This window comes from Oncorhynchus mykiss, chromosome 19 (genome assembly GCF_057628025.1).
Source record: "Oncorhynchus mykiss isolate SJ-2025 chromosome 19, ASM5762802v1, whole genome shotgun sequence".
Lineage (NCBI taxonomy): Eukaryota > Metazoa > Chordata > Actinopteri > Salmoniformes > Salmonidae > Oncorhynchus > Oncorhynchus mykiss.
Genome location: NC_143040.1, coordinates 67,055,374 through 67,082,442, shown reverse-complemented (window position 1 = coordinate 67,082,442; position 27,069 = coordinate 67,055,374). Strand labels below are relative to the sequence as shown.

At 41.0% G+C, this 27,069-nt stretch overlaps 1 protein-coding gene across 5 annotated transcripts in view; it reads left to right on the top strand.

The window, feature by feature from the left end:
- Positions 1-27,069, top strand: part of ppp2r5ca (protein phosphatase 2, regulatory subunit B', gamma a) — a 51,447-nt gene that overhangs the window by 6,345 nt on the left and 18,033 nt on the right. For 3 of the 5 annotated variants that reach the window (XM_036955175.2, XM_090211551.1, XM_090211550.1), the window contains exons 1-3: positions 10,646-10,913; positions 22,464-22,663; positions 26,929-27,039. In XM_036955175.2, coding sequence (XP_036811070.1) covers positions 10,820-10,913; positions 22,464-22,663; positions 26,929-27,039 — 405 coding nt within the window. In that variant the 5' untranslated portion in view covers positions 10,646-10,819. Of the gene's footprint in view, positions 1-10,645; positions 10,914-22,463; positions 22,664-26,928; positions 27,040-27,069 lie in introns of those variants that run through there. The other 2 variants (XM_036955172.2, XM_036955173.2) reach the window with 1 other exon arrangement.

The window sequence follows — 27,069 nt, the reverse complement described above, 5'->3', positions numbered from 1 at the left end:
TAGATGACTGAATGTAATATAATCTTGAGCGGCTTCACTGCAGGTAGATTTGTATGTTTTAATATTCAATAAAATTAAACAAATTACAAAATAGAGTGCTGATCTAGTATCAGCTGCCCTCTTGTTTATATAATGTTATTCGTTAATATTAGTTTTGCTATTCAGATCATATCTCAGCACACATATGGGCCCAGGGCCCATATTCACAAAGTGTCTCTGAGTAGGAGTGCTGATCTAGGATCAGTTTAGCTTTTTCAGATAAAAATGAATAGATCCACAATCCTACTCTGAGATGCTTTCGGTATAGGGCCCTGTATTGCTTCTTGGAAATAATTAACCTGAGAAATAGACTCTCCGCAAATCTAGATAAAAATCCTTTATTTCCACTGTTTTGTTTCCATTTATTGTTTTTAATTAAAAAAATAAAATAATTTAAGTATAGATTGTTATGTAATATTCGAGGGAGCAGAGTGACATGATGTACCATTCGACATGCTGCCCACCAACAGTGATTGAAAGGACTGACTGAGTGATTTTATATTTTATACAGATACTTGGCAGTTGTTGTTTGGTCTTACCTGTGTGATGCACTCGATGAGATATAGGGGGTTGAGGTTTACACCTTTACATGACTCAGTTGTTTACACAGAGCATTACAGACAAGATCGTTTGCTTTCAGAAAAGTATCCTACAGTGCGCTCCCCATTGGGGCCAAACAAATTGGTTAAATCAATGTTGTTTCCACGTCATTTCAGACCAAAAAGTATATGTGATGACGTTGAATGGTAAACTGATTGGATATGGTGACACGGCATCAACGTAAGGGAATTTTGTATTTTTGTTTTCATCTGAGCCCAGTGGGTCTCTTCTTCTTACCCGCAGAAGAAAGACATTGATTGGTTGAATGACTGATTGATTGACAACAAAGAACCACAAACAGAGGTATTACTTTTCTATAGAGGAATTATGTTGATTGTACACAATCAACCAGGCACGTTCAAAGCTTAAACCGTGTTTAAACAGTGCTTGGTTCTGTGCCAATATCCATACAATAGCATACTACATAGAATGCAGTGTATTGGCATTGCATTCCAAGTTGTAGCCGATGCTAATAAGGATATCAGAGCACAACATGTTTTGTCCCCCCAGACCACAAACACAACTCTCCTTCCTACTGATCCAACATTACTAGCATATCTTACTACGTACAGAGAAGCAGTGTATTGGCCGTGCATTCTACACTTAGACGCCAGTATGGATATTGTTTTTCTCTACCAGACAACACAAAGGCATTGGTGTTATCCTTGGTTTGTTTTGCAGTAACCACTCTAAGCAAAGGTGGGAGCAACCGGAGCATGTCTGAGCAAGCCAAACCTTTTAATGTCATCACACAAATCACACCTGACATGTTTAAGGACTGCACTGTGGCTGTACAGGACTGCCCCCCCCCCCCCCCCCCCCCCGCGCATCACTATGTATTGTTGACAGTCCACTATTCCCTGGCAAATAGCTAATGACATACATATAAATTATAAGTTATTTGCTAACTAACTGCATCTGATAGGCGAGCAGGGAGCTTCTCTCAAAACATTTGAATACCTACATACCTACAAATGTAAAGTTACAGTATGTCAGACTACAATGGTTTATGTGTTCTTACTTGTTGCAGTACATTCACCCACTTGGCAGGCACCAATAACCCCACTAAACAGATAGGCGTCATAAATCTCTAAATGTTATTCACCTGTGTCTGACGACTTAGAAGTCATATAAACATTTGGAAGCTGTAATCGGGAGACTTGGATGAATGGTAAATTAATGGTAAATGCCTATTTTTAAAGTCTAGTCCTAAAATGAATCTTTTATGCTCCAGGCCTTTGGCATAGATTGGAACGTACATATGCATTAGGAAAGACACCTTGAGAAATAAGGAACAAGATGGTATTCTGTTAGCATATACCGTCTCATGAGTTTCCCTATTGGAGAGGCTTCTCTTATGGTGGTAGAATATCAGCCAATCAGGGCTGGGGTCAATTTCATTTGGATTTATGTTAATTAAATTCTCCTTAGTTACATTTCTGAAATGTCAGTTTACTTCCTGAATTGACTGAACAGCAATGGAATTGACCCCAACCCAGTTTCCAATGGAGCTCACACCCTGTACTGTGTTTCCTCTATTGTAGCTGGTAGGCTGCCCTCCTCTATTGCGGCAGGTAGGCTGCCCTCCTCTATTTCAGCAGGTAGGCTGTCCTCTTCTATTGTGGCAGGTAGGCTGCCCTCTTCTATTTTAGCAGGTAGGCTGCCCTCTTCTATTGTGGCAGGTAGGCTGCCCTCCTCTATTGTGGCAGGTAGGCTGCCCTCTTATATTGTGGCAGGTAGGCTGCCCTCTTCTATTGTAGCAGGTAGGCTGCCCTCTTCTATTGGGGCAGGTAGGCTGCCCTCCTCTATTGTGGCAGGTAGGCTGCCCTCTTCTATTGCGGCAGGTAGGCTGCCCTCTTCTATTGCGGCAGGTAGGCTGCCCTCCTCTATTGCGGCAGGTAGGCTGCCCTCCTCTATTGCGGCAGGTAGGCTGCCCTCCTCTATTGCGGCAGGTAGGCTGCCCTCCTCTATTGCGGCAGGTAGGCTGCCCTCCTCTATTGCGGCAGGTAGGCTGCCCTCTTCTATTGCGGCAGGTAGGCTGCCCTCTTCTATTGCGGCAGGTAGGCTGCCCTCTTCTATTGCGGCAGGTAGGCTGCCCTCCTCTATTGCGGCAGGTAGGCTGCCCTCCTCTATTGCGGCAGGTAGGCTGCCCTCCTCTATTGCGGCAGGTAGGCTGCCCTCCTCTATTGCGGCAGGTAGGCTGCCCTCCTCTATTGGGGCAGGTAGGCTGCCCTCCTCTATTGGGGCAGGTAGGCTGCCCTCCTCTATTGGGGCAGGTAGGCTGCCCTCCTTTAATAACCTTAAGCCTGGCTCGTAGATTATAATTAGAAAGAGGTGCAGACCGTTAAGTTCTCTCTTCAGAGATCCATGTGATCCGCAATTATGCTAATTGTCGTTACTCAGCCCTATTCTTGCCATCTCAGCGCTGCAATCTATGGGTTTTGATTAACAGGTGTATTAGTGCTTGGCTACTCATGAAATGTCAGCACTTTAACCTTTTTGGCAAGATAAAACACAGTCCATAAAAACACATCGGACTGTCTTTTCCAGATCAGAAGCAAACAAGACAACACACTGAAAGCATAATGTGCAGGTTGAGGAGGAAAAGTGTTAGTAGGCTGGAACAAGGACGTGATGGAGGCTGAAACAAGGACGTGATGGGTCCTGAAACAAGGACGTGATGGGTCCTGAAACAAGGACGTGATGGGTCCTGAAACAAGGACGTGATGGATCCTGAAACAAGGACGTGATGGATCCTGAAACAAGGACGTGATGGATCCTGAAACAAGGACGTGATGGATCCTGAAACAAGGACGTGATGGATCCTGAAACAAGGACGTGATGGATCCTGAAACAAGGACGTGATGGAGACTGAAACAAGAACATGATAGAGAATGAAACAAGGACAACGATAATTTACTCTTGTCTAGTTACCCTCTCCAACTTCAATGGTCAGTTGGCATTTAATGCCCTGCATGTGAGTTCTCTGCTACTGAAGTTTTCCCACTACTCTTTTCACTTGTGTAGAGAAGACAATATTTTTTGTGCAGACTAAATTGGGTTTTCTAAAACATATAATGCACCGACAAATAATTTCCATGTTTCACAAGTTATTATTCACTGTCAAACTGTCCTGAGGATAACACTTCTGACAGCTGAGCTACATAAAATTGTCAGACTCCAGCCACCCATGTCATAGACTGTTATCTCTGCTACTGCACGGCAAGCAGTACTGATGCACCAAATCTGGAACCAACAGGACCCTGAACAGCTTCTTCCCCCAAGCTGTAAGACTGCTAAATAGTTAACCAATAGCTACCCGGAATATCTGCAAATACCCTTTTTGCACTAATCTCTTTTGACTCATCAGATACGCTGTTACTGTTTATTATCTATCCCGTTGCCAAAGCAGCAGCTACACTTCCTGGGGTCCAACAAAATGAAGGCAGTTTATACAATTGTGTGCCCTCAGGCCCCTACTCCCCCACTAGCACATATCTATAGTAGTGTCTGTGTGTGTTTATGTTGCTTCACAGTCCCCGCTGTACCGTAAGGTGTTTTTTCAATCTGTTTTTCAATCTAATTTTACTGCTTGCGTCAGTTACCTGATGTGAAATTGAGTTCTATGTAGTCATGGCTCTATGTAGTACTGTGTGCCTCCCATAGTCTGTTGGACTATGGGAAGACTTGGGGACTGTGAAGAGACCTCTTGCGGGGTATGCATGGGTGTCCGAGCTGTGTGCCAGTAGTTTAGACTGACAGCTCGGTGCATTCATGTCAATACCTCTCATAAATATAAGTAGCGATGAAGTCAATCGCTCCTCCACTTTCAGCCAGGAGAGATTGACAAGCCTGTTATTAACATTAGCTCTCTGTGTACATCCAAGGCCCAGCCGTGCTGCCCTGTTCTGAGGGCCAGCCGTGCTGCCCTGTTCTGAGCCAAATGCAATTTTCCTAAGTCTCTTTTTTTGTGGCACCTGACCACACGACTGAACAGTAGTCAAGTTGAGACAAAACTAGGGCCTGTAGGACCTGCCTTGTTGATAGTGTTGCTAAGAAGGTAGAAACTAGGGCTTGTAGGACCTGCCTTGTTGATAGTGTTGTTAAAAAGGCAGAGCATTGCTTTATTATAGACAGACTTCTCTCCATCTCAGCTACTAGTGCATCAATATGTTTTGACCATGACAGTTTACAATCTAGTGTTGATCCAAGCAGTTTAGTCATCTCACCTTGCTCAATTTCCACGTTATTCATTACAAGATTTAGTTGGGGTTTAGGGTTTAGTGAGTGTTTTGTTCCAAATATAATGCTTTTAGTTTTAGAATTATTTAGGGTTAACTTATTCCTTGCCACCCACTCTGAAACTAACTGCAGCTCTTTGTTGAGTGTTGCAGTCATTTCAGTCGCTGTAGTAGCTGACGTGTATAGTGTTGAGTCATTACTCAGTCAGTGGTATGTCGTTAGTAAAAATTCCTGATTCTGATTTCTTGATTCTAACTGGACTATATTTGAGAGACTTCCATTAAAGAACACCCTCTGTGTTCTGTTAGACAAGTAACTCTTTAGCCACATTATAGCAGGGAGTGTAAAGCCATAACAGATGTTTTTCCAGCAGTAGACTATGATCAATAATGTCAAAAGCTGCACTGAAGTCTAACAAGACAGCCCCCACAATCATTCTATCATCAATTTCTCTCAGCCAATCATCAATATCGTCTGCTATAATCCTCAGTAATTTTCCATCCAGATTGTCAGACCCCGGTGGCTTGTCATTGTTGATAGACAACAATTAATCTTTTCACCTTTTCCACACTGACTTTACAGAATTCAAAAGTACAATTCTTGTCTTTCATAATTTGGTCCGATAGACTTGGATGTGTAGTGTCAGCGTTTGTTGCTGGCATGTCATCCCCAAGTTTGCATATCTTGCCAAAGAAAAGTCATTAAAGTATTTTGCAATATCAGTGGGCTTTGTGATGAATGAGCCATCTGATTCAATGAATGAAGGAGCCGAGTTGGCTTCCCCCCCCCCCAAAATTTCATTTAAGGTGCCCCAAAGCTGTTTACTATCATTCTTAATATAATTTATCTTTGTTTCATAGTGTAGTTTCATTTTCTTTAGTTTAGTCACATGATTCCTTAATTTGCAGTACGTTTGCCAGTTGGGCTGCCAGACTTAATTGCCATACCTTTTGCCACATCCATCTCAACCATACAATTTTAAAATTCCTCATCAATCCAAGGGGATTTAACAGTTTTTACAGTCATTTTCTTAATGTCTGCGTGCTCATTAATAACTGGAATAAGTAATTTCATAAATGTGTCAAGTGCAGCGTCTGGTTGCTCCTCATTACACACCACAGACCAGCAAATATTCTTTACATAATCAACATATGAATCACTACAAAACGTATTGTATGACCTCTTATACACTATATTAGGCCCAGCCTGTCCTCTTATACACTATATTAGGCCCAGCCTGTCCTCTTATACACTATATTAGGCCCAGCCTGTCCTCTTATACACTATATTAGGCCCAGCCTGTCCTCTTATACACTATATTAGGCCCAGCCTGTCCTCTTATACACTATATTAGGCCCAGCCTGACCTCTTATACACTATATTAGGCCCAGCCTGTCCTCTTATACACTATATTAGGCCCAGCCTGTCCTCTTATACACTATATTAGGCCCAGCCTGTCCTCTTATACACTATATTAGGCCCAGCCTGACCTCTTATACACTATATTAGGCCCAGCCTGTCCTCTTATACACTATATTAGGCCCAGCCTGTCCTCTTATACACTATATTAGGCCCAGCCTGTCCTCTTATACACTATATTAGGCCCAGCCTGACCTCTTATACACTATATTAGGCCCAGCCTGACCTCTTATACACTATATTAGGCCCAGCCTGTCCTCTTATACACTATATTAGGCCCAGCCTGTCCTCTTATACACTATATTAGGCCCAGCCTGTCCTCTTATACACTATATTAGGCCCAGCCTGTCCTCTTATACACTATATTAGGCCCAGCCTGTCCTCTTATACACTATATTAGGCCCAGCCTGTCCTCTTATACACTATATTAGGCCCAGCCTGTCCTCTTATACACTATATTAGGCCCAGCCTGTCCTCTTATACACTATATTAGGCCCAGCCTCTGGAACTTTGGTTTTCCTAGATATGGCTACTTATATTGTGATCACTACATCCTATGGATTTGGATGCTGCTTTAAAGCAAATATCTGCAGCGTCAGTAAAAAACGTGATCAATACATGTCTATGATTTAATTCCTGTGCTGTTTGTAACTACTCTGGTAGGTTGACTGACAACCTGATCCAGGTTGCAGGCACTGGTTACAGTTTGAAGTTTTTTCCTGAGTGGGCAGCTTGATGATAGCCAGTCAATATTTAAATGACCCAGAAAATATATTTCTCTGTTGATATCACATGCATTTCACACACATTATCCAGATACTGACTGTTAGCACTTGGTGGTCTATAGCAGCTTCCAACAAGAATGGGGCTTTAGGTGAGGCAGATGAACCTGTAGCCATATTATTTCAATAATATTTAACATAAAATTGTCTCTAAGCTTTACAGGAATGTGGTTCTGAATATAGACAGCAATACCGCCTCTGTTGGCATTTCTGTCTTTTCGGTAGATGTTATAACCATGTATTACTACTAGAGGTCGACCGATTATGATTTTTCAACGCCGGTACCGATTATTGGAGGACAAAAAAAAGCTGATACTGATTAATCGGCCGATGTAAAAACGTTTATTTTTTTAAATTTTAAATGTATTTGTAATAATGACAATTAGAACAATACTGAATGAAGATTTTAACTTAATATAATACATCAATACAATCAATTTAGCCTTAAATAAATAATGAAACATGTTCAATTTGGTTTAAATAATGCAAAAACAAAGTGTTGGAGAAGAAAGTAAAAGTGCAATATGTGCCATGTAAGAAAGCTAACGTGTAAGCTAACGTGTCAGTTCCTTGCTCAGAACATGAGAACAGGTAAGAAGTTTTAGGTTGTAGTTATTATAGGAATTATAGGACTATTTCTCTCTCTACGATTTGTATTTCATTAACCTTTGGCTTTTGGATGTTCTTATAGGCACTTTAGTATTGCCAGTGTAACAGTATAGCTTCCATCGCGCACCCTGCTAACTAGCTAGGCATTTCACATCGGTTACACCAGCCTAATCTCGGGAGTTGATAGGCTTGAAGCCATAAACAGCGCAATGCTTGAAGCATTGCGAAGAGCTGCTGGCAAAAGGCATGAAAGTGCTGTTTGAATGAATGCTTACGAGCCTGCTGGTGCCTACCATCGCTCAGCCAGACTGCTCTCTCAAATCATAGACTTAACTATAACATAATAACACACAGAAATACGAGCCTTAGGTCATTAATATGGTCGAATCCGGAAACTATCATCTCGAAAACAAAACGTTTATTCTTTCAGTGAAATACGGAACCGTTCCGTATTTTATCTAACGGGTGGCATCCCTAAGTCTAAATATTCTTGTTACATTGTACAACCTTCAATGTTATGTCATAATTATGTAAAATTCTGGCAAATTAGTTTGCAAAGAGCCAGGCGGCCCAAACTGTTGCATATACCCTGACCCTATGTGCAATGAACGCAAGAGAAGTGACACAATTTCACCTGGTTAATATTGCCTGCTAACCTGGATTTCTTTTAGCTAAATATGCAGGTTTAAAAATATATACTTCTGTGTATTGATTTTAAGAAAGGCATTGATGTTTATGGTTAGGTACACGTTGGAGCAACGACGGTCCTTTTTCGCAAATGCGCACCGAATCGATTATATGCAACGCAAGACACGCTAGTTAAACTAGTAATATCATCAACCATGTGTAGTTATAACTAGTGATTATGATTGATTTATTGTTTTTTATGAGAAGTTTAATGCTAGCTAGCAACTTACATTGGCTTCTTACTGCATTCGCATAACAGGCAGGCTCCTTGTGAGACAGGTGGTTAGAGCGTTGGACTAGTTAACTGTAAGGTTACAAGATTGAATCCCTAGGCTGACAAAGGTAAAAATCTGTCGTTCTGCCCCTGAACAAGGCAGTTAACCCACCGTTCCTAGGCCGTCATTGAAAATAAGAATGTGTTCTTAACTGACTTGCCTAGTTAAATAAAGGTGTTAAAATAAATAAATTAAAAAATTAATCTTCAAAATCAGAGTCGAAAAAAACAAATTTTCGATTGTTATGAAAACTTGAAATCGGCCCTAATTAATCGGCCATTCAGATTAATCGGTCGACCTCTAATTGCTACCACTGTATCATCAAAGGTATTGTCTAAGTGAGTTTCATAGCTAGTCGGAATGTGAATGTCATCGCTTACAAGCAAGTTATGGACTTTGTTTCTCACAGTTGTGAGTCTGTCAAGGTAAGTCCCACACCTGGATTGTGCAACATTTGCCCATTATTATTTTCAGAATTCTTCAAGCTCTGTCAAGTTGTTTGTTGATCATTGCTAGCCAACCATTTTCAGGTCTTGCCATAGATTTTCCAAGTAGATTTAAGCTAAAACTATGCGTCGGCCACTCAGGAAAATTCACTGTCTTCTTGATAAGCAACTCCAGTGTAGATTTGGGCTTGTGTTTTAGGTTATTGTCCTACTAAAAGGTGAATTAATCTCCCAATGTCAGGTGGAAAGCAGACTGAACCAGGTTTTCCTCTCGGATTATGCCTGTGCGTAGCTCCATTCCATTTTTTTTTTATCCTGAAAAACTCCCCAGTCCTTAACGATTACAAGCATACTCATAATATGATGCAGCCACCACCGTGCTTGAAAATATGTGGAGTGGTACTCAGTGATATGTTGTTGGATTTGCCCCAAACATAACGCATTGTAATCAGGACAAAAGGTGAATTGCTTTGCCACATTTGTCAGTATTAATTTAGTGCCTTGTTCCAAACAGGATGCATGTTTTGGAATATTTTAATTATTTACAGGCTTCCTTCTTTTCACTCTGTCAATTAGGTTAATAATGTGGAGTAACTACAATGTTGTTGATTCATCCTCAGTTTGATCCATCCTCAGTTTTCTCCTATCACAGCCATTCAACTCTGTAACTGTTTTAAAGTCCCCATTGGCCTCAAGGTGAAATCCCCAAGCACTTTCCTTCCTATCAGGCAACTGAGTTAGGAATGATGCCTGTATCTTTGAAGTAACTGGGTGTATTGATACACCATCCAAAGTGCAATTAATGACGTCACCATGCTCAAACGGATATTCAATGTCTGCTTTTTATATTTTCACACATCTACCAATAGGTGCCCCTCTTTGACAGGCATTGGAAAACCTTCCTGGTCTTTGTGGTTGAATCTGTAGTTGAAATTCACTGCTCAACTGAGGGACCTTACAATTATCTGTATGTGTGCGGTACAGAGATGAGATAGTCATTCAAAAATCATGTTAAACAATATTATTGGTGCTTACCTATGGAACAGCAAGAGGAACTTCCCCTCCTCCCTACCTTCAGGCTATGCTCAAACCCTACACCTCAACCCGAGCAGTCTGTTCTGCCACCTCTGGTCTCATGGCCCTCCCACCCCTACAGGAATGCAGCTCCTGCTCAGCCCAGTCAAAAGCTATTCTCTGTCCTGGCTCACCAATGATGGAATCAGCTTCCCCCTGAAGCTAGGACAGCATAGTATCTGCCCATCTTCTGAAAACATCTGAAACCCTACTTCTAACAGTATCTTAAAAAATCCATAATGTATGTACCTTTTGTCATTCAAATTGAGAATTTTACCAACCATTAGGCACTTGGAGTCATATTCAGTAATGTCTGGAATAGAATACAGTGAATTTGTAGAGCTCCTAGTCCTTAAAGAAGGCAGGGCCAAGCTCAAAACGGTTCTGAACAATCACAGACCAATATATTGTCTCTGCAAGTCCTGCCCCCTACTCTCTGTTTACCAATCAACATCCGCTTCCCGAGCTGCCTGCTCACGTCACTTTATGTGGCTGGGCTCAGCCAACCGGCTTGCTCCTTACCGCTGACGTCACTAACTAGACAGTTCCCTCCAGCAGCAGAACGCTTCATTTTCTCATCTGCTTTTGTGCTAAAATGGAGGCTGGCCCCTTACCTTAAGTGGATTGCCTTCCTGGTCGAGTTTAGATGTTGACATGCAATAAAGCTGGAATCAGGATGGTTGTGGATGCACCTAATTCCAATGGGCCTTTCCAGCCGGTGGCTCTTATGCACTTCAGAGGTACGTAGCAGCATTGTTACATTTTGTCCTCGAGAACAGAGACAGCATTTCTCTATCTGTTCCCCTCCGTTGGTTATTGGCTGATTTGTTACCAAGATGGGAAGATAAGCTTTAAGGGTCTTTGTTTCAGAAGGATAGCCGTTTGGAAAGGGTTTTATTGTTTCCTTATAGGGGATCAGGGGATGGTTTTCTTAGGGATTGCAGGCAGAGCTACATGAAAAGATTGAGAAAAAGCTGGTTTTTCTACTCCCTCTGCCCATCCCCCGCACAGCCCAGTGAGGTCATAGCCTAGGGAAGGTTTTCATTATGTTTCCCTCTGTGTTTTGAGAGTGTGATTTGTATGTTTTTATATCTTTGTAAGAGTTTTAAGAGGTTGTACGGCAGACTCGGCCTGTGTTCGTTACCTCTTTTTTTCTGGCCCATGGTTTGTCACACTCCAGTTAATCTGGGCACAAATTGGCCAGAGGTGTGTAGATTACTGCCTCCGCAGCAGTAGCCCCTTTTCTGCTTCTGCTGCCTCCCCGCCCTTATCTGTCTTCCTTCCTCTTCCCAACGGAGGAGAGGTCGCCACCGCCAAAGAAGGGCAAAAGCCTGGTATTTCCCTCCCCTGAAACAACAAACCTTTGAGAGTCACAGTTAGTAGGCTAATAGGCTAGCAGTAGGCTAATAGGCTAGCAGTAGGCTAATAGGCTAGCAGTAGGCTAATAGGCTAGCAGTAGGCTAATAGGCTAGCTGCTAGCGCATTTACTAAGCTCTGGGCTAGCCAGCACACTGAGTCAATAGCACGCAGACATGGCCTGTTCTGGAAAGGTGGGCCAATGCCCCCAACTGTTCTGTGAAAGCCAATGGAGTTGGTGGTGTTGAATAAGATCCATTATGCCGTGGGGAGTTTATTGATTTGGTTCAGAATTGGAGTCGACCAACACCCCTACATTGAATGACATTCATTTGTTTTGAACAATCAAGTGGTCTCTCTCCCTCTTATCCCCAGTGTCCTTGTAAGACATCGGAGGCTCCCTCTTGCTAATATACTAGGGGAAAAGGCAGTAGAAAGGCCTTAGGTGTATTATTCAGAAAGAAAGGTACAATGAAAATGTGGAGAATGCGATGGGTGCATTGTGTTTTGCTTATGAGGCATGCTTGACCTATTCAGAGCCCATGTCTTTGCCAGTGACCTGTCAAAGTAATACAAAAAGTAATTTTCACTGGTCCTTTGTGGCTGTTGGTAAAGCATGGTACTTGCAACGTCAGGGTCATGGGTTTGATTCCCGTTGGGGCCACCCATATGAGAAGAAAAAAAATGCATGCATGCATGCATGGCTGTAAATTGCTTTGGACTAAAGTTTCTACTAAATGACATTATAAACCGGGTAGTTTGAGTCCTAGATGCTGATTGGCCGAATGAAAGCCGTTGTATATTTAAGCAATAAGGCACGAGGGGGTGTGGTATATGGCCAATATACCACAGCTAAGGGCTGTTCTTATGCGCAACACGGAGTGCCTGGATACAGCCCTTAGCCCTGGTATTTTGGCCATATACCACAAACCCCTGAGGTGCCTTATTGATATTAAAAACTAGTTACCAACGTAATTAGCAGTAAAAGTAAATATTTTGTCATACCCGTGGTATTGCACAGCCAGTCAGTATTTAAGGCTCGAACCACTCCGTTTATAACAGACCTTATGTCACATTGGCGCTCCTTGCTAAACTCGTTTTAAAGGTTGTAATACCGCTATCTTGAAATACACAACCAAAATGTTTGCCTGGAAAGTTTTTCACAACTTAAAGTAGCCCCTACTGAAACAGATTGCGATTTTTTTTTTTTTTTTTGTTAACTATTATGTTATTATGACCTACGGAGATGTCACTCTTAATCCAACGTGACTCCCATTACTGCTGTTATTATAGTCACGTAAAGATGATCAAAGCTGCCTCTGTGACACTATTGTGTCCTATAGTAATGGGGGTTACATCAGGGTTAATGTAGATGCTTTTATCTCTCTCTTGCACATCCCATTAGAGGGTATTTTAGGCACATGTACAGAAACTTTATCAGCAAGTGTTTTTGTAATTGGAGTAGTCTGCACATGACATAGGCAAGGTATGGGTGCATGCAGGGCTGGTGATTTTAACTGACTGTGGCACTGTTAGATTACTTTAGAATGCATTATTGATCCTTCATTCTGTCCCTTGTTTCCTTGCGATTTAACACAAATCTTTAAGTGATTGGATGGCTGAAAGAAATGTCACACTGCCTTATTACTTTTCCCAATCCAAACAATGTGGATATGTGAGTCCTTTCTGATGTATTCGAACTGAGTCTTTGCCCAGTGTCAAATACCCACCAGTAGAAATGGAATGCCGTTTGAATCTTTGCGTGTCAAATAACTTGTTGACCAATCAAGACCTTAATGACTGCACGTCACAATCATTTAACACATTCATAAAAAAATTTAACGTAGTTATTACTCATTTATTACAATCACTTGTATTTCATATGTCTCAACGACACGCATGCTAAGAGCCCCCCAAGCTCTGGACAGTGCTGGTCATAAAGCTAGCAAAATGACAATCTGTTTCAGTAGCTATAGTTAGCAAGCAAACTATCTAGCAAGGTGTAATCATTTGAAATACCCCTAATTTTATAAGACCGTTCTTATTTGATTAATGGTGGTCGGACCCACCTATGTGAAAGCTAGCCACAATAGTGGAATTTGCAGTTTGCCTTCAAAAATAAGTCTCTCTATGGAAGTGATGCACTTTAATACAAATAGTGGAATAGATTGTGCAAAACGATATAAAAACAAACAGACAAATTGTTGACATATCTGTTTAAATCACACTGGAAGTATTATACTTTAGAATTGCATTGGGGACATACTTATTTCACTGTACAGCCTTAACCTATGGACGGTGGATCAATGACATGGGGTATCAGTCGACTCCGTGCCACCCAGAGAACATTAGCATCGTAGCTCTTATTGCGGGACTCTGAAACAACTTTGAATTGAGGCGCATTTATTGTACCAGTCAACCTACTATGTGTATTGAACACTATTCCAGAGGAAAAACAATATAAGTAAGGCTCTCTGACATCTGCTGATGTATTTATAAAGCCCTTTTTACGTTTGATTGACAATGTATGTTTTGGTGCCTGATAACTCCGAGGAGTGCTTTGGGGGGAAGAAAGCAATTGGGTACCGAGAAGACCCATTTCATTGATCTCCAATCCTTAGGTAAGTCTGTACAGTGCAATATGAATGTCAATATGCACAATAGGCTGACTGGGGAGATGATTTCCCACAGTCAAAGTCCCGCAATAAGAGCTACGATGCTAATCTGGGTGTCACCGAGTAGACTGATACCCCATTTCACTGCTCCACATTCCAATAGTCCAACCTTGTTTAATATTATCTAGTCTAAATATGGAATGATTCCACCAATTTGTGACCTTCGGCATCACTTTCTGATAGAGGTTGACCGATTTTATACATTTTTTTTATTTTTTTTAAATGTATTTGTAATAATGACAATTACAACACTACTGAAAGAACACTTATTTTAACTTAATATAATACATCATTAAAAATCCATTTGGCCTCAAATAAATAATGAAGCTTGTTCAATTTGGTTTAAATAATGCAAAAACAAAGTGTTGGAGAAGTAAAAGTGCAATATGTGCCATGTAAAAAAGCTAACGTTTGAGTTCCTGGCTCAGAACATAAGAACTTATGAAAGTTGGTGGTTCCTTTTTAACATGAGACTTCAATATTCCAAGGTAAGAGGTTTTAGGTTGTAGTTAATATAGTATTTATAGGACTATTTCTCTCTATACCATTTGTATTTCATATACCTTTTGACTATTGCATGTTATAGGCACTTTAGTATTGCCAGTGTAACAGTATAGCTTCCGCCCCTCTCCTCGCCCCTACCTGGGCTCGAACCAGGAACACATCGACAACAGCCACACTCGAAGCAGCGTTACCCACCGCTCCACAAAAGCTATGGCCCTTACACAGCAAGGGGAATAACTACTCCAAGTCTGAGAGCGAGTGACGTTTGAAACGCTATTAGCGCACACCCAGCTAACTAGCTAGCCATTTCACCTCAGTTACACCAGCCATTAGGCTGATAGGCTTGAAGTCATAAACAGCGCAATGTTTGAAGCACAAGGAAGAGCTGCTGGCAAAATGCACTAAAGTGCTGTTTGAATGAATGCTTACGAGCCTCCTGCTGCCTACCATCGCTCAGTCAGACTGCTCTATCAAATATCAAATCATAGACTTAATTATAACATTAATAACACACAAATATGAGCCTTTGGTCATTAATATGGTCGAATCCGGAAACTCATTTCGAAAACAAAATGTTTATTTCGATGAAATACGGAACCGTTTGGTATATTACCTAACGGGTGGCATCCCTAAGTCTAAATATTGTTGTTACATTGCACAACCTTTGATGTTATGTCATAATTATGTCAAATTCGGGCAATTTAGTTTAGCAATGAGCCAGGCTGCCCAAACTGTTGCATATACCCTGACTCTGCATGCAATGAACGCAAGAGAAATGACAATTTTACCTGGCTGCTAATTTCACCTGCCTGCTAACCTGAATTTCTTTAAGCTAAATATGCAGGTTTAAAAATATATACTTGTGTATTGATTTTAAGGCATTGGTGTTTATGGTTGGGTACAGTCGTCCAGTGATAGTTTTTTTGTTTGTTTAGGTAGCCTAGTGGTTAGAGCGTTGGACTAGTAACCGGAAGGTTGCAAGTTCAAATCCCTGAGCTGACAAGGTACAAATCTGTCGTTCTGCCCCTGAACAGGCAGTTAACCCACCGTTCCTAGGCCGTCATTGAAAATAAAAATGTGTTGTTAACTGACTTTCCTAGTTAAATAAAGGTATAAACATTTTTTTTTTAATCGGCGCCCAAAAATACAGATTTCCGATTTATTATGAAAACTTGAAATCGGCCCTAATTAATCGACCATTCCGATTAATCGGTCGACCTCTACTTTCTAAGAGTGATTTATTTTGAATGGCGAAATGCAAATTCCACTATTGTCTAATCCTTATTGTGGCTAGTTTCACAACACACAACCCGGTCTGGTCAAGCCACACTAGCTAGATGGCTGCGTGTGACGCTAGTTTTGGGCAACAAGGCTAAGTAGCTAGCTAGCTAGTTATTTCAATAGAAAAACAAGTGGCTACCAAGCTAATACTTACTCACATGGATTCCTAAATCATTGCAAAGAATATTGACAATGACAGCCGTTTCTACTGGTTTTTGTTTTCAGGCTGGTTGTATTGGTGCTAGCTAGGTACCCAAGAAGTTGCTAATATCATCTGTATCAAAGTTATTTGCAAACATTTTTGATCCTTGTCATTTTGGTCCTGATCTAATTTCAAATGCTCACACAGTTGAACAAATAATGCCTTATTAGCAACACAGTATTGTACAGCTTTGACAGTGACGGTAATGGTGGTGCTGGGCTTGCACATGCAAATTCGACACACACAACATTCTATAATAGAACAGTGTTTGACGTATCTTTTTTGACACGCGATGACCCATACGGCGTTCCATAGCTTTAAACACACACCGCCTTCACCTGCAAGGCCCGCTTTAAACCAGGGGTTGGCTCAACATTTTAAATGGCCTGAATATAACCGTACGTTTTGCGACTGACTGCCACTTTGTTTATATAACCTACATTACTCATTTCATATGTATATACTGTACTCGATACCATCTACTGCATCTTGCCTATGCCGTTCTGTACCATCACTCATTCATATCTTTATGTACATGTTCTTTATCCCTTTACACGTGTGTGTGTATAAGGTAGTAGTTGTGGAATTGTTAATTACTCGTTGGTTATTACTGCATTGTCGGAACTAGAAACACAAGCATTTCGCTACACTCGCATTAACATCTGCTAAACATGTGTATGTGACAAATTACATTTGATTTGAAGGCACCCTTCTAGCTAGAAGACCACCGATTTTCATTGCAGTTTATGCAAGTTAGGTTTTGAGAGTTTTCAAAAAAGTTTATATGTATATGCTGTTTATTGTAAAATGTGTCTGCGCTACAGACCACAATTTAATATCCTACTTTTTACCTACATTATTCATACTCATGTGTTCGTATTAAACGTATCTACTTAACATAAGATTAGTCTAAAACAAATGAGACATTATTTGGTTTCCACACTGAAGATGAAGAAGACGGGGTTGAAGGACCATTCTTAAGTCTACAGGAGGGCGCACCAGGCTACGCAGTGAAAAGTTGACAGGCATTATTTTTCTTCTGGTTGGCTAGCCAACTATCTAGTAAGCACGTTGGATACGAGGCTGGTGACCTGTAAAAATTATTATTATAATATTTTTTTTAACAACATCAATCGGATATGTCTTGTAATTGAACAAAATAGTAAGGTGGCCAATAACTGGGGACCGTATGCCGTTAATGTGGGACCTATTTTAAAAAATAAATAAATAAATAAATGTTAATAAAAAATAAAAAAACGCTTATCAAAAAGCTGATAGGAGTATTTCCACTGAAATGTCAAACATGCTAATTGCTAACCCGGCTAACATTTTTTACGACACCAATAATCACAAAATATTGATGGTTTGATCTCAAGATAACATCGTTGAAGGTAATATTTCTTAAACGCTGTTGAATATGCCGATAATACGGGGTGCTACACTACCTACGGAGGAGCGGCTTCTATGAAGGGCTTTTGTCTTTGAACTTCTGAGAGTTGGCTTAACGTTGGACCGGAGCTACCTAGCTAACAAGTTTGTGTGTGCAGAGTGGCACCACATTTAAGAATTCTTAATTTTTTGTAGTTTAATAAATCCAATGTGAAACTTTTATTTATATATATATATATATCATTGTGAATCCATTCTTCTGTAATTTAAAAATCTATCCCTAATTTCTGAATCACACTTGTAACATCAGTAGGCTATAACCTAGCGTTTCCCAAACACGGTGCACGTTTTGGTTATTGCCCAAACACTACACAGCTGACTCAAATTATCAAAGCTTGTTGATTTATTTGAATCAGCTGTGAAGTGCTAGGGCAAAAACCAAACATTATTAAAGTGACCACTGTTCAATGACAATGTACATAGGATTGCAGTCTAAGGGGCATGGTTGCATACCGGGTGGTAGCCGGCAAGTAACAGTGACTAAAGTTCAGGGCAGGGTACTGGGCGGATGCTGGCTAGTGGTGACTACAGTGCATTTGGAAAGTATTCAGACCCCTTGACCTTTTCCACATTTTGTTACTTTACAGCCTTATTCTAGAATGGATAAAATCAAAAAAAAAAAAAAATGCTAATCAATCTACAGTACCCCATAATGACAAAGGGAAAACAGTTATTTATTATAACCCCCCCCCCCCCCCCCCCCCATACACACCTTATTTACATAAGTATACAGGCCCTTTGCTATGAGACTCGAAATTGAGCTCAGGTGCATCTTGTTTCTGAATTTCTTCAGCTTCCTGAGGTTGAAAGAGGCGCAGTTGCGCCTTCCCCACGCTGTCTGTGTGGATGGAACATTTCAGGTTGTCAGGGATGTGCACAGCGAGGAACTGTGGATGGGGGCGTGCTCCTTCTGCTGTTTCCTGAAGTCCACACTCGGCTTCTTCGTTTTTGTTGAGGAAGAGGTTATTTTCCTGGAATCACTCCGCCAGATCTCTCTTCTCCTGCCTGTAGGCTGTCATGTCATTGTTGGTAATCAGGCCTAATCATTAGCCTTCATCAAGACCGTTTACAGCCTATAGAAAGTAATTGTGTACTCGCTTGGTAAGAATACATTGCGCTGTGTCGTAAAAACGTAGGCCTAATCAATAGTGGAGCGTTGCATGCCCGGGCACCACTGAGCGTAGCCTGGAGGAACAGACAGATATGCCATTTCATAATCTGTTTACTGTTTTTTGTGCACTTTGACTGGTAAATATTTGGCCTTTAGCCCTAATATTTAGCTTTTTACTTTGGCTACACACATCACTGACCTCTCTTCTAGCTGTTCCCATGCGCAATAGGCTACGTAAGCCTCCACTATAGGCCATTCCTCTTATTGTGAAATGCCAGGTAAAGTGACTATGCATAGATTATAAACAGTGAGTAGCTGCAGTGTTTGAACAAAGGGGGGGGGGGGGGGGGGGTCGTCAATGTAAATAGTCCAGGTGGCCATTCGATTACTTTTTCAGCAGTTTCAGGGCTTGGGGGTAGAAGCTTTTTAAGGAGCCTTTTGGACCTAGACTTGGCGCTCCGGTACCGCTTGCCATACGGTAGCAGAGAGAACAGCCTGACTTGGGTGACTAGAGTCTTTGACAATGTTTTGGGCCTTCCTCTGACACCGCCTAGTGTCTGACACTGGCCATTTTGAGCCTGTAATCGAACCCACAAATGCTGATGCTCCAGATACTCAACTAGTCTAAAGAAGGCCAGTTTTATTGCTTCTTTAATCAGAACAACAGTTTTCAACTCTGCTAACATAATTGCAAAATTGTTTTCTAATGATCAATTAGCCTTTTTAAAATCATAAACTTGGATTAGCTAACACAACGTGCCATTGGAACACAGGAGTGATGGTTGCTGATAATGGGCCTATGTAGATTTTCCATTAAAAAAATCAGCCGTTTCCAGCTACAATAGTCATTTACAACATTAACAATGTCTACACTGTATTTCTGATCAATTTGATGCTATTTTAATGGACCCATTTTTTTTTTTTTGCTTTTCTTTCAAAAACAAGGACATTTCTAAGTGACCCCAAACTTTTGAACGGCAGTGTAGGTCCTGGATGTCAGGAAGCTTGGCCCCAGTGATGTAGTGGGCTTTATGCACTACCCTCTAGCACCTTACAGTCGGATTCCGAGAAGTTGCCATATCAGGCGGTGATGCAACCGGTCAGGATGCAACAGGTCAGAAAGCACTGAAGGGTCTTGTGTTACCACCTTATTAATAGGCAGCGTGCAGTAGGATGCGTTGATCAGTTGATTGACAGGTGTAGGACTGTAGAGCACTGGTTACCAACCTTTTTCGGTTACTGTACCACCAACTGAATTTTGTTTTGACCGGAGTACCCCCTCGTGTGTGTGTGTGTGTGTGTGTATACATATCAGTAGGCCTATGATCTCATTAGACTTCTCAAGTTCCCTCCCCCCACCAATACATTAAATAATGTGCTGTGGAATGTGCCCCAAGTTGTGTATGTGTTAGCATGTTCTACTGACATTATCTCTAGGGCTGGGCCATATGGCCTAAATCAGATCTCCATTTATTATTTTGTGTAACTGATGGACAATTTGCAGCATCTCGATCTTTAAAATGACAAAACTACATTTCTCAAAGCTGTGTTGTACAAGAGGTCAAATACTTTTTGGAAATGCAGTGTAAGAAAAAAAAAATCAGGTGAAATTATTCCTAAATTAAGCTTTCCACAACCATAAGGCCTGCTAATTATGTCATTATTTTTATCTAAATAGTTTAACCTCCCTTTCTTTGCAATACTTACTGATCTGTCTTTGAAGATATTTTTGTTCAGTTTAACCAGAACCATGCATAATGCACATTCCCTTCTCGTAGCAGGCACCATCGAAAAGTAACACAGGTCTCAAGCACAAGCCCACGTGCTAGTGATAGGCCAGCTAACAAGACAGAACAGTTGGATTGTTATAAACACACCCTTCTATCCATCTCCAACTGTTTGAACAGCATGTTAGCCTGTCCACTTTGTTAAGATGTTGAAATCAAGTGGCCTGCCTTATTTCTCAGAATGAGAACGAGTCTCCAATTCCTTTTATATAATTGTGATTTTATGCTTATTGCACACTTTGTAAAAAAAATAAAGAAGACGAGAAGACGAGTCTAAAATGCTACTAGCAGCATGTGGTACCGAAATGCCACGTGACACAACCTAAGCATACATTTCCCATCATCAATGTTAATTGATACTCCTTTTTCAGAAGTGTCTACTCTGCAATTTGATGAGTTGAGACATAAAAAGGATATCGTTAGGAAAGTGACCTTATCCTATTACAGTAAAAATAATGTCTCAATGTGTTTTGGTGTCCATATGACTGATTTTCTGTTGGAATCAAACTTCAAATGGATGTAGCGAGTTGAAACCACTTGTCAGGGAGGAAGGAGTGATCTGTCATCGTTGTTGTGTGTGAGATGGGGGAGGGGCTTGGCATGTGTTCGTGTTAATGGAGAGGTGCCCACCCCACACAAGGAGAGACAGAAATGTGACCAAAAAGATTTTTAGAACAAATGTACATAAATGATACAAAATACTTGTTTTATTGTGATACAGGCATTTGGAATATCGCTCACAAACATACATTGGAATTAATCAAATCAGTGTATTGCCCAGCCCTAGTTCTCTGTCATGCTGACTGCCTACCACCCTGCCATGGCAAATGGGGGATTAGTGATGGCATATGTGCTTATTTGCTTGCTGTCTTTGTTGTTTACAATAGCAGTGTTGTTATTGGTGACTTTGGGACATGGTGCAGGCTGTGCAGCAAGAGTGTATGTTCTGAGCATTTTGGTTACCACGGTGGAAACAATGTTCTTAACTCTGTATTGTACATACAGGAAGTGATGCCTTTTCAGTTGTGTATTTGACCAAATGAAGTGACCTGACTGCGCATTTGTAGGCTCTCACATATTGCCACCCTCTCTACACATCTGTTGGCTTTTATATTGGAGGTCGACCGATTTAATCGGATTGGCCGAAAGATCAAACAGTTTTCATAACAATCGAAAATCGGTATTTTTGGGCGCTGATGTGCTGATTTTTTTTCTATTTATTTATTTTTTATTTTTTAATACCTTTTATTTCACTAGGCAAGTCAGTTAAGAGCACATTCTTATTTTCAATGACGGCCTAGGAACGGTGGGTTAACTGCCTGTTCAGGGGCAGAAAGACAGATTTCTACCATGTCAGCCCTGGGGATCCAATCTTGCAACCTTACAGTTAACTAGTCCAACGCAATAACGACCTGCCTCTCTCGGTGCACTCCACAAGGAGACTGCCTGTTACGCGAACGCAGTAAGCCAAGGTAAAAAATTGTCCTGTTTAATCGGTATCGGCTTTTTTAGTCCTCCAATAATCGGTATCGGCGTTGAAAAATCATAATCGGTCGACCTCTATTTTATATATTGCTCCCCCCAAATCATCTTCTTTTGTGGGAACAGGCAAAGATGGCTTTTTATCTGAGTAGGGGACATAACATTAAGTCCGGTCAAGCAGGGATTTGAACTAGAATTTTCAGCAATAATTTAACTTAAGCGTTTCAAATTCTAATGAAGGACCTCCCCAGCTGTAAGACCATATGGGGTTATAAGGAAGTTGACTCAAGTTAACAGGGTAAAAACTGGAATGTGTTCTTCAGTTGAGTGTGTTTTGTTTGACTTTTTTTCTGTATGTAGTTTGTTGCATGCAGCGAGCACTTTATTACGTTGAAAATGACTTTTTCACAATATTTTAAACACTATTTTCTCTCTCCCCTCAGACTGTGCTCCGGCAGAGCAGGAGAAGCTCTTTGTGCAGAAGCTGCGCCAGTGCTGCGTGCTCTTTGACTTCCTGTCAGACCCACTAAGTGACCTGAAATGGAAGGAGGTGAAGCGGGCGGCGCTGAGCGAGATGGTGGAGTACATCACGCACAACCGGAATGTCATCACAGAGCCCATCTACCCAGAGGTGGTGCACGTGGTGAGTGTCAGCAGACTGAGGAGAGGAGACACCCCTAAGGCCAGCTCGATCGGGGTGTCTCTATGCCTGGTGCTATGATCATCTCTGCTACTGCCCAGAAAGTGCTACTTTCTGACAGTCTGTGCTGTCCATCTATTGTGCTGTCCATCTAAAGTGCTACTATTGTGTCTCTACTGTTCAGAATTTAATACAAAGGGTAGGGTAGCACACATTTCAATATTACCAAATGTGCTACCATAATCTCTCATCTCTATTGGGGGTCGCACATTCAGAGCGGGTAGGACAAACAACCTTCTGACAATCTGACTTACTGTTCAGGATGTGCTACCCCCAATTATTGAAAGCAATGGCAGTGAGAAAGAGCCGAAGCGAGATGTTTTACTCCACCCCAAAATCCGTCCATGAAAATCCGAATTTAGGATATTTTGTATGGAGGTCAATGAGTGTTGAATTTGGTCAACAAAAAAAATGCAATTGCTAAAATCCTACATGAGGCTTATTTGATCAAATAGATAATTCATAACGGTTAGGTTGTTATGAATGCACTGATGTAAGTGGACACATGGAATTTCGTCAACTTTAGAAAAATATGTACTTCATAACGGCGCTGTTCCTGTGTTCATAGAGATGAATAGAGGACCTATAATGGATAACCTCGGTATACTGGATATAACCTGTTTTTAGCATGGGCGTTTCCATTGAGGGCTTCCACCATTTTAAAGTAATCAACTGGGTGGGGATTCCTATGAGTTGGGAGCAATCAGCCAATGAATAAAATGGCCACAATGGCGCTGCCCATTTAGGTTTGGCCAGTATACCGAGGTTATTTCAAAATGCCGACGATATGAGTTTAGCCATTGCTTATAAGTTAAGTATAACTATAAGAAATCTAACGTGTCAAATTATATCAAGCTCAGGGCCCCACGCATTTGGTTTTCTGACTTGCTAGCTTGATGCCAAGATCAAGCTTCTTGGTGACCGCAGAGACGTTCAATCCCCTCCTGGATCAATATCCCTGTTGCCTAAATTGTTTTGTGCACCAAAAGAATAATGCAATAGAGTATGTGTGTATACAGTTGAAGTCGGGAGTTTACAAACATTTAAACTCAGTTTTTCACAATTCCTGACATTTAATCCTGGTAAAAATTCCCTGTCTTATGTCAGTTAGGATCAGCACTTTATTTTAAAATGTGAAATGGCAGAATAATAGAGAATGATTTGTTTCAGCTTTTTATTTCTTTCATCACATTCCCAGTGGGTCAGATGTTTACATACACTCAATTAGTATTTGGTAGCATTGCCTTTAAATTGTTTAACTTGGGTCAAATGTTACGGGTAGCCTTCCACAAGCTTACCACAATAAGTTCCTCCTGACAGAGCTGGTGTAATTGAGTCAGGTTTGTAAGGCCTCCTTGCTCGTGCACGCTTTTTCAGTTCTGCCCACAAATCTTCCTTGGGATTGAGGTCAGGGCTTTGAGATGGCCACTCCAATACCTTGACTTTGTTGTCCTTAAGCCATTTTGCCACAACTTTGGAAGTATGCTTGGGGTCATTGTTCATTTGGAAGACCCATTTGTGACCAAGCTTTAACTTCCATGCAGCGAGCACTTTATTACAAGACTGATGTCTTGAGATGTTGCTTCATTAAATCCACATAATTTTCCTACCTCATGATGCCATCTATTTTGTGAAGCGCACCAGTCCCTCCTGCAGCAAAGCACCCCCACAGCATGATGCCGCCACTCCCGTGCTTCACGGTTGGGATGGTGTTCTTCGGCTTGCGAGCATCCCCCTTTTTCCTCCAAACATAACGATGGCTAAACAGTTCTGTTTGTTTCATCAGACCAGAGTACATTTCTCCAAAAAGTATGATCTTTGTTCCCATGTGCAGTTGCAAACTGTAGTCTGGTGTTTAATGGTAGTTTTGGAGCTGTGGCTTCTTCCTTGCTGAGTGGTCAGGTTATGTCGATATAGGACGCGTTTTACTGTGGATATAGATCATTTTGTACCGGTTTCCTCCAGCATCTTCACAAGGTCCTTTGCAGTTGTTCCGGCACTTTGCACTTTTTGCATCAAAGTACGTTCGTCTCTAGGAGACAGAACACGTCTCCTTCCTGAGCAGTATGACGGCTACATGGTCCCATGGTGTTTATATTTGCGTACTATTGTTTGTACAGGTGAACGTGGTACCTACAGGCATTTGGAAATTGCTCCCAAGGATGAACCAAACTTGTGGAGGTCTACAAATGTTTTTATTTCTGTGTCTTTGCTGATTTCTTTTGATTTTCCCATGATGTCAAGCAAAGAGGCACTGAGTTTGAAGGTAGGGGCCTTGAAATACATCCACAGGTACACCTCCAATTGACTCAAATGATGTCAATTAGCCTACCAGAAGCTTCAATATAGTACAATGTTAATTGACTTCCAGAATTGACATGAACCCTGGTTACGACTCGCATACAAATAGAGAAGTAGCTATGGATGTCAAAGCCGCAAAGAATAATAATTGAAATATGGAGAGCGACGCAATACCCTGCATGCGTGCCGCCCATCGTGGTTTTTAATGTGAAATGTCATTATGACTCGGCATAAGGCTTTCATGAATAAGTGTAAATGCAGCAAGCCTTTTCATGTGTCAAAATCTTCCGTTTAGTCCTGATTTTAAAAAAATATATAAATATATATATATTGTCATAATTCTTTGCCCTGGATTCCTAATCTCCTACTCTACTCTTCCTTGTATGTCTGACGTCATCACCCATGTCCAGTCTGAAATGTTTCTCTATTATAGATCTAAGCTTCCATATGTAGCTGGGCAGCAAATGAGAGTTATTATAATAGTTTGACGGTGCTTCAAGAAAACGTCCCTCTTTTGAATGAATGGATCTTCAGATCCGGAGAACTTTGAAATATCTTCAAAAGGCAGTTCATTATTCGAATTACATACAGACAAGATGACATATTAAAATGTAAAACACATCTCTCTTTTCTTTTTTTTTCAAAGCTAAATCTAGGCTTGAACATAGCGTACCTAGCGATCAGCCCAACAGAAATAGCAGTGTTCTATTCCTCAAGCCAACTGCACTGTCTCATGATCTGTCTTCACTGCCAGAAGCAGTTATAGCTCCCCACACGCAGAGTCAGTTGATGTTCAGAGACAAATGGTAACCCGCTTGGGTCAAAGGATTGAACAGTGTTAGACTTTGCCAAGTGGATACTAACTAGGGGCGTGTTTGGAATACTTCAGACATCCCCCCCCCCTCCCTTCCTTGGTCCCTTGAGGTAAACACAGATCTAGAAGTGATTTTAGATGGGATAACGTGCTCTCCTCTATCACTTTCACTAATTCAGATCTGTGATTAGTTTAGGGCTATGCAACTGGCTGTCCGCAGGCCAAATCCAGACTGTTTTAATTGATTTAGACTGGCCCTTTGATCAATTCTGATCATTATAAAATATCTCATCCAGACTTTCAGTGCCAAAATGACAAGTACTATAGTAGATTGTCGTAGTCTGGGTTTTTAGCAGTTTCAAGCGCCTATGTTGACTATTTTATTTATTTTGAATTTGGCTCTCTCGTTTTGAATGGTTTCAGCTACAAAATATTTCTGAAAGCCATGACTCTTAAGGAACACGTTCGTGCCTTTTTGTTTCCCCCTCTGACGCTCACAAGGACTTGTTTGAAGGGAGTGAGACAAACGATGCACAAAATGACTGAGGGGAAATGAATTCAAAGCATACTTCCTTCAGACTGGAATTTGGCATTACCTGATTTGACATATTTTAGTTTATTGAGATGCTTAGTTAAAAAAAAAAAAAAAGATTACCTAAAGTTTTAGGAAGCTTTTAATAGTTTAAATAAATAAAAAATAACAATGGTTGCTTTTCCTTTTCAATTATGATCTAATTGTTGGGTTGCGACCATCTTTCTAAATTACTTTTAGCAACGTTTAAGACGACTCCTTTTATTGGTGTGCCGCTTTAAAAAATTTTTTTTTAAAATGTTTTATACAGTTCTTCAGAATAATCACGTAGGACATTTTTTTATTATTATTATTATTTTATTTTTTTTACATCTAGCCCCAGTAAGAATATAGTTGAATAGCCCTTGTTTAAGGTATGACGGAAAGGTCAAGTATGTGTTCTTGGCAATCCTGTTACATTCAATGTAGAACAACAGCCACTGAAGCAATTTGACTCCATACTGGCCTTCATCACTGTGGTCTACTGACTCTGAATATACTCTTTTTGCCCCCCCCCCTTAGTTTGCGGTGAACATGTTCCGAACGCTGCCTCCATCGTCCAACCCCACAGGAGCAGAGTTCGACCCCGAGGAGGACGAGCCTACACTTGAGGCTGCATGGCCACATCTCCAGGTACCTAGGGATATTTACTAACACAGTTCA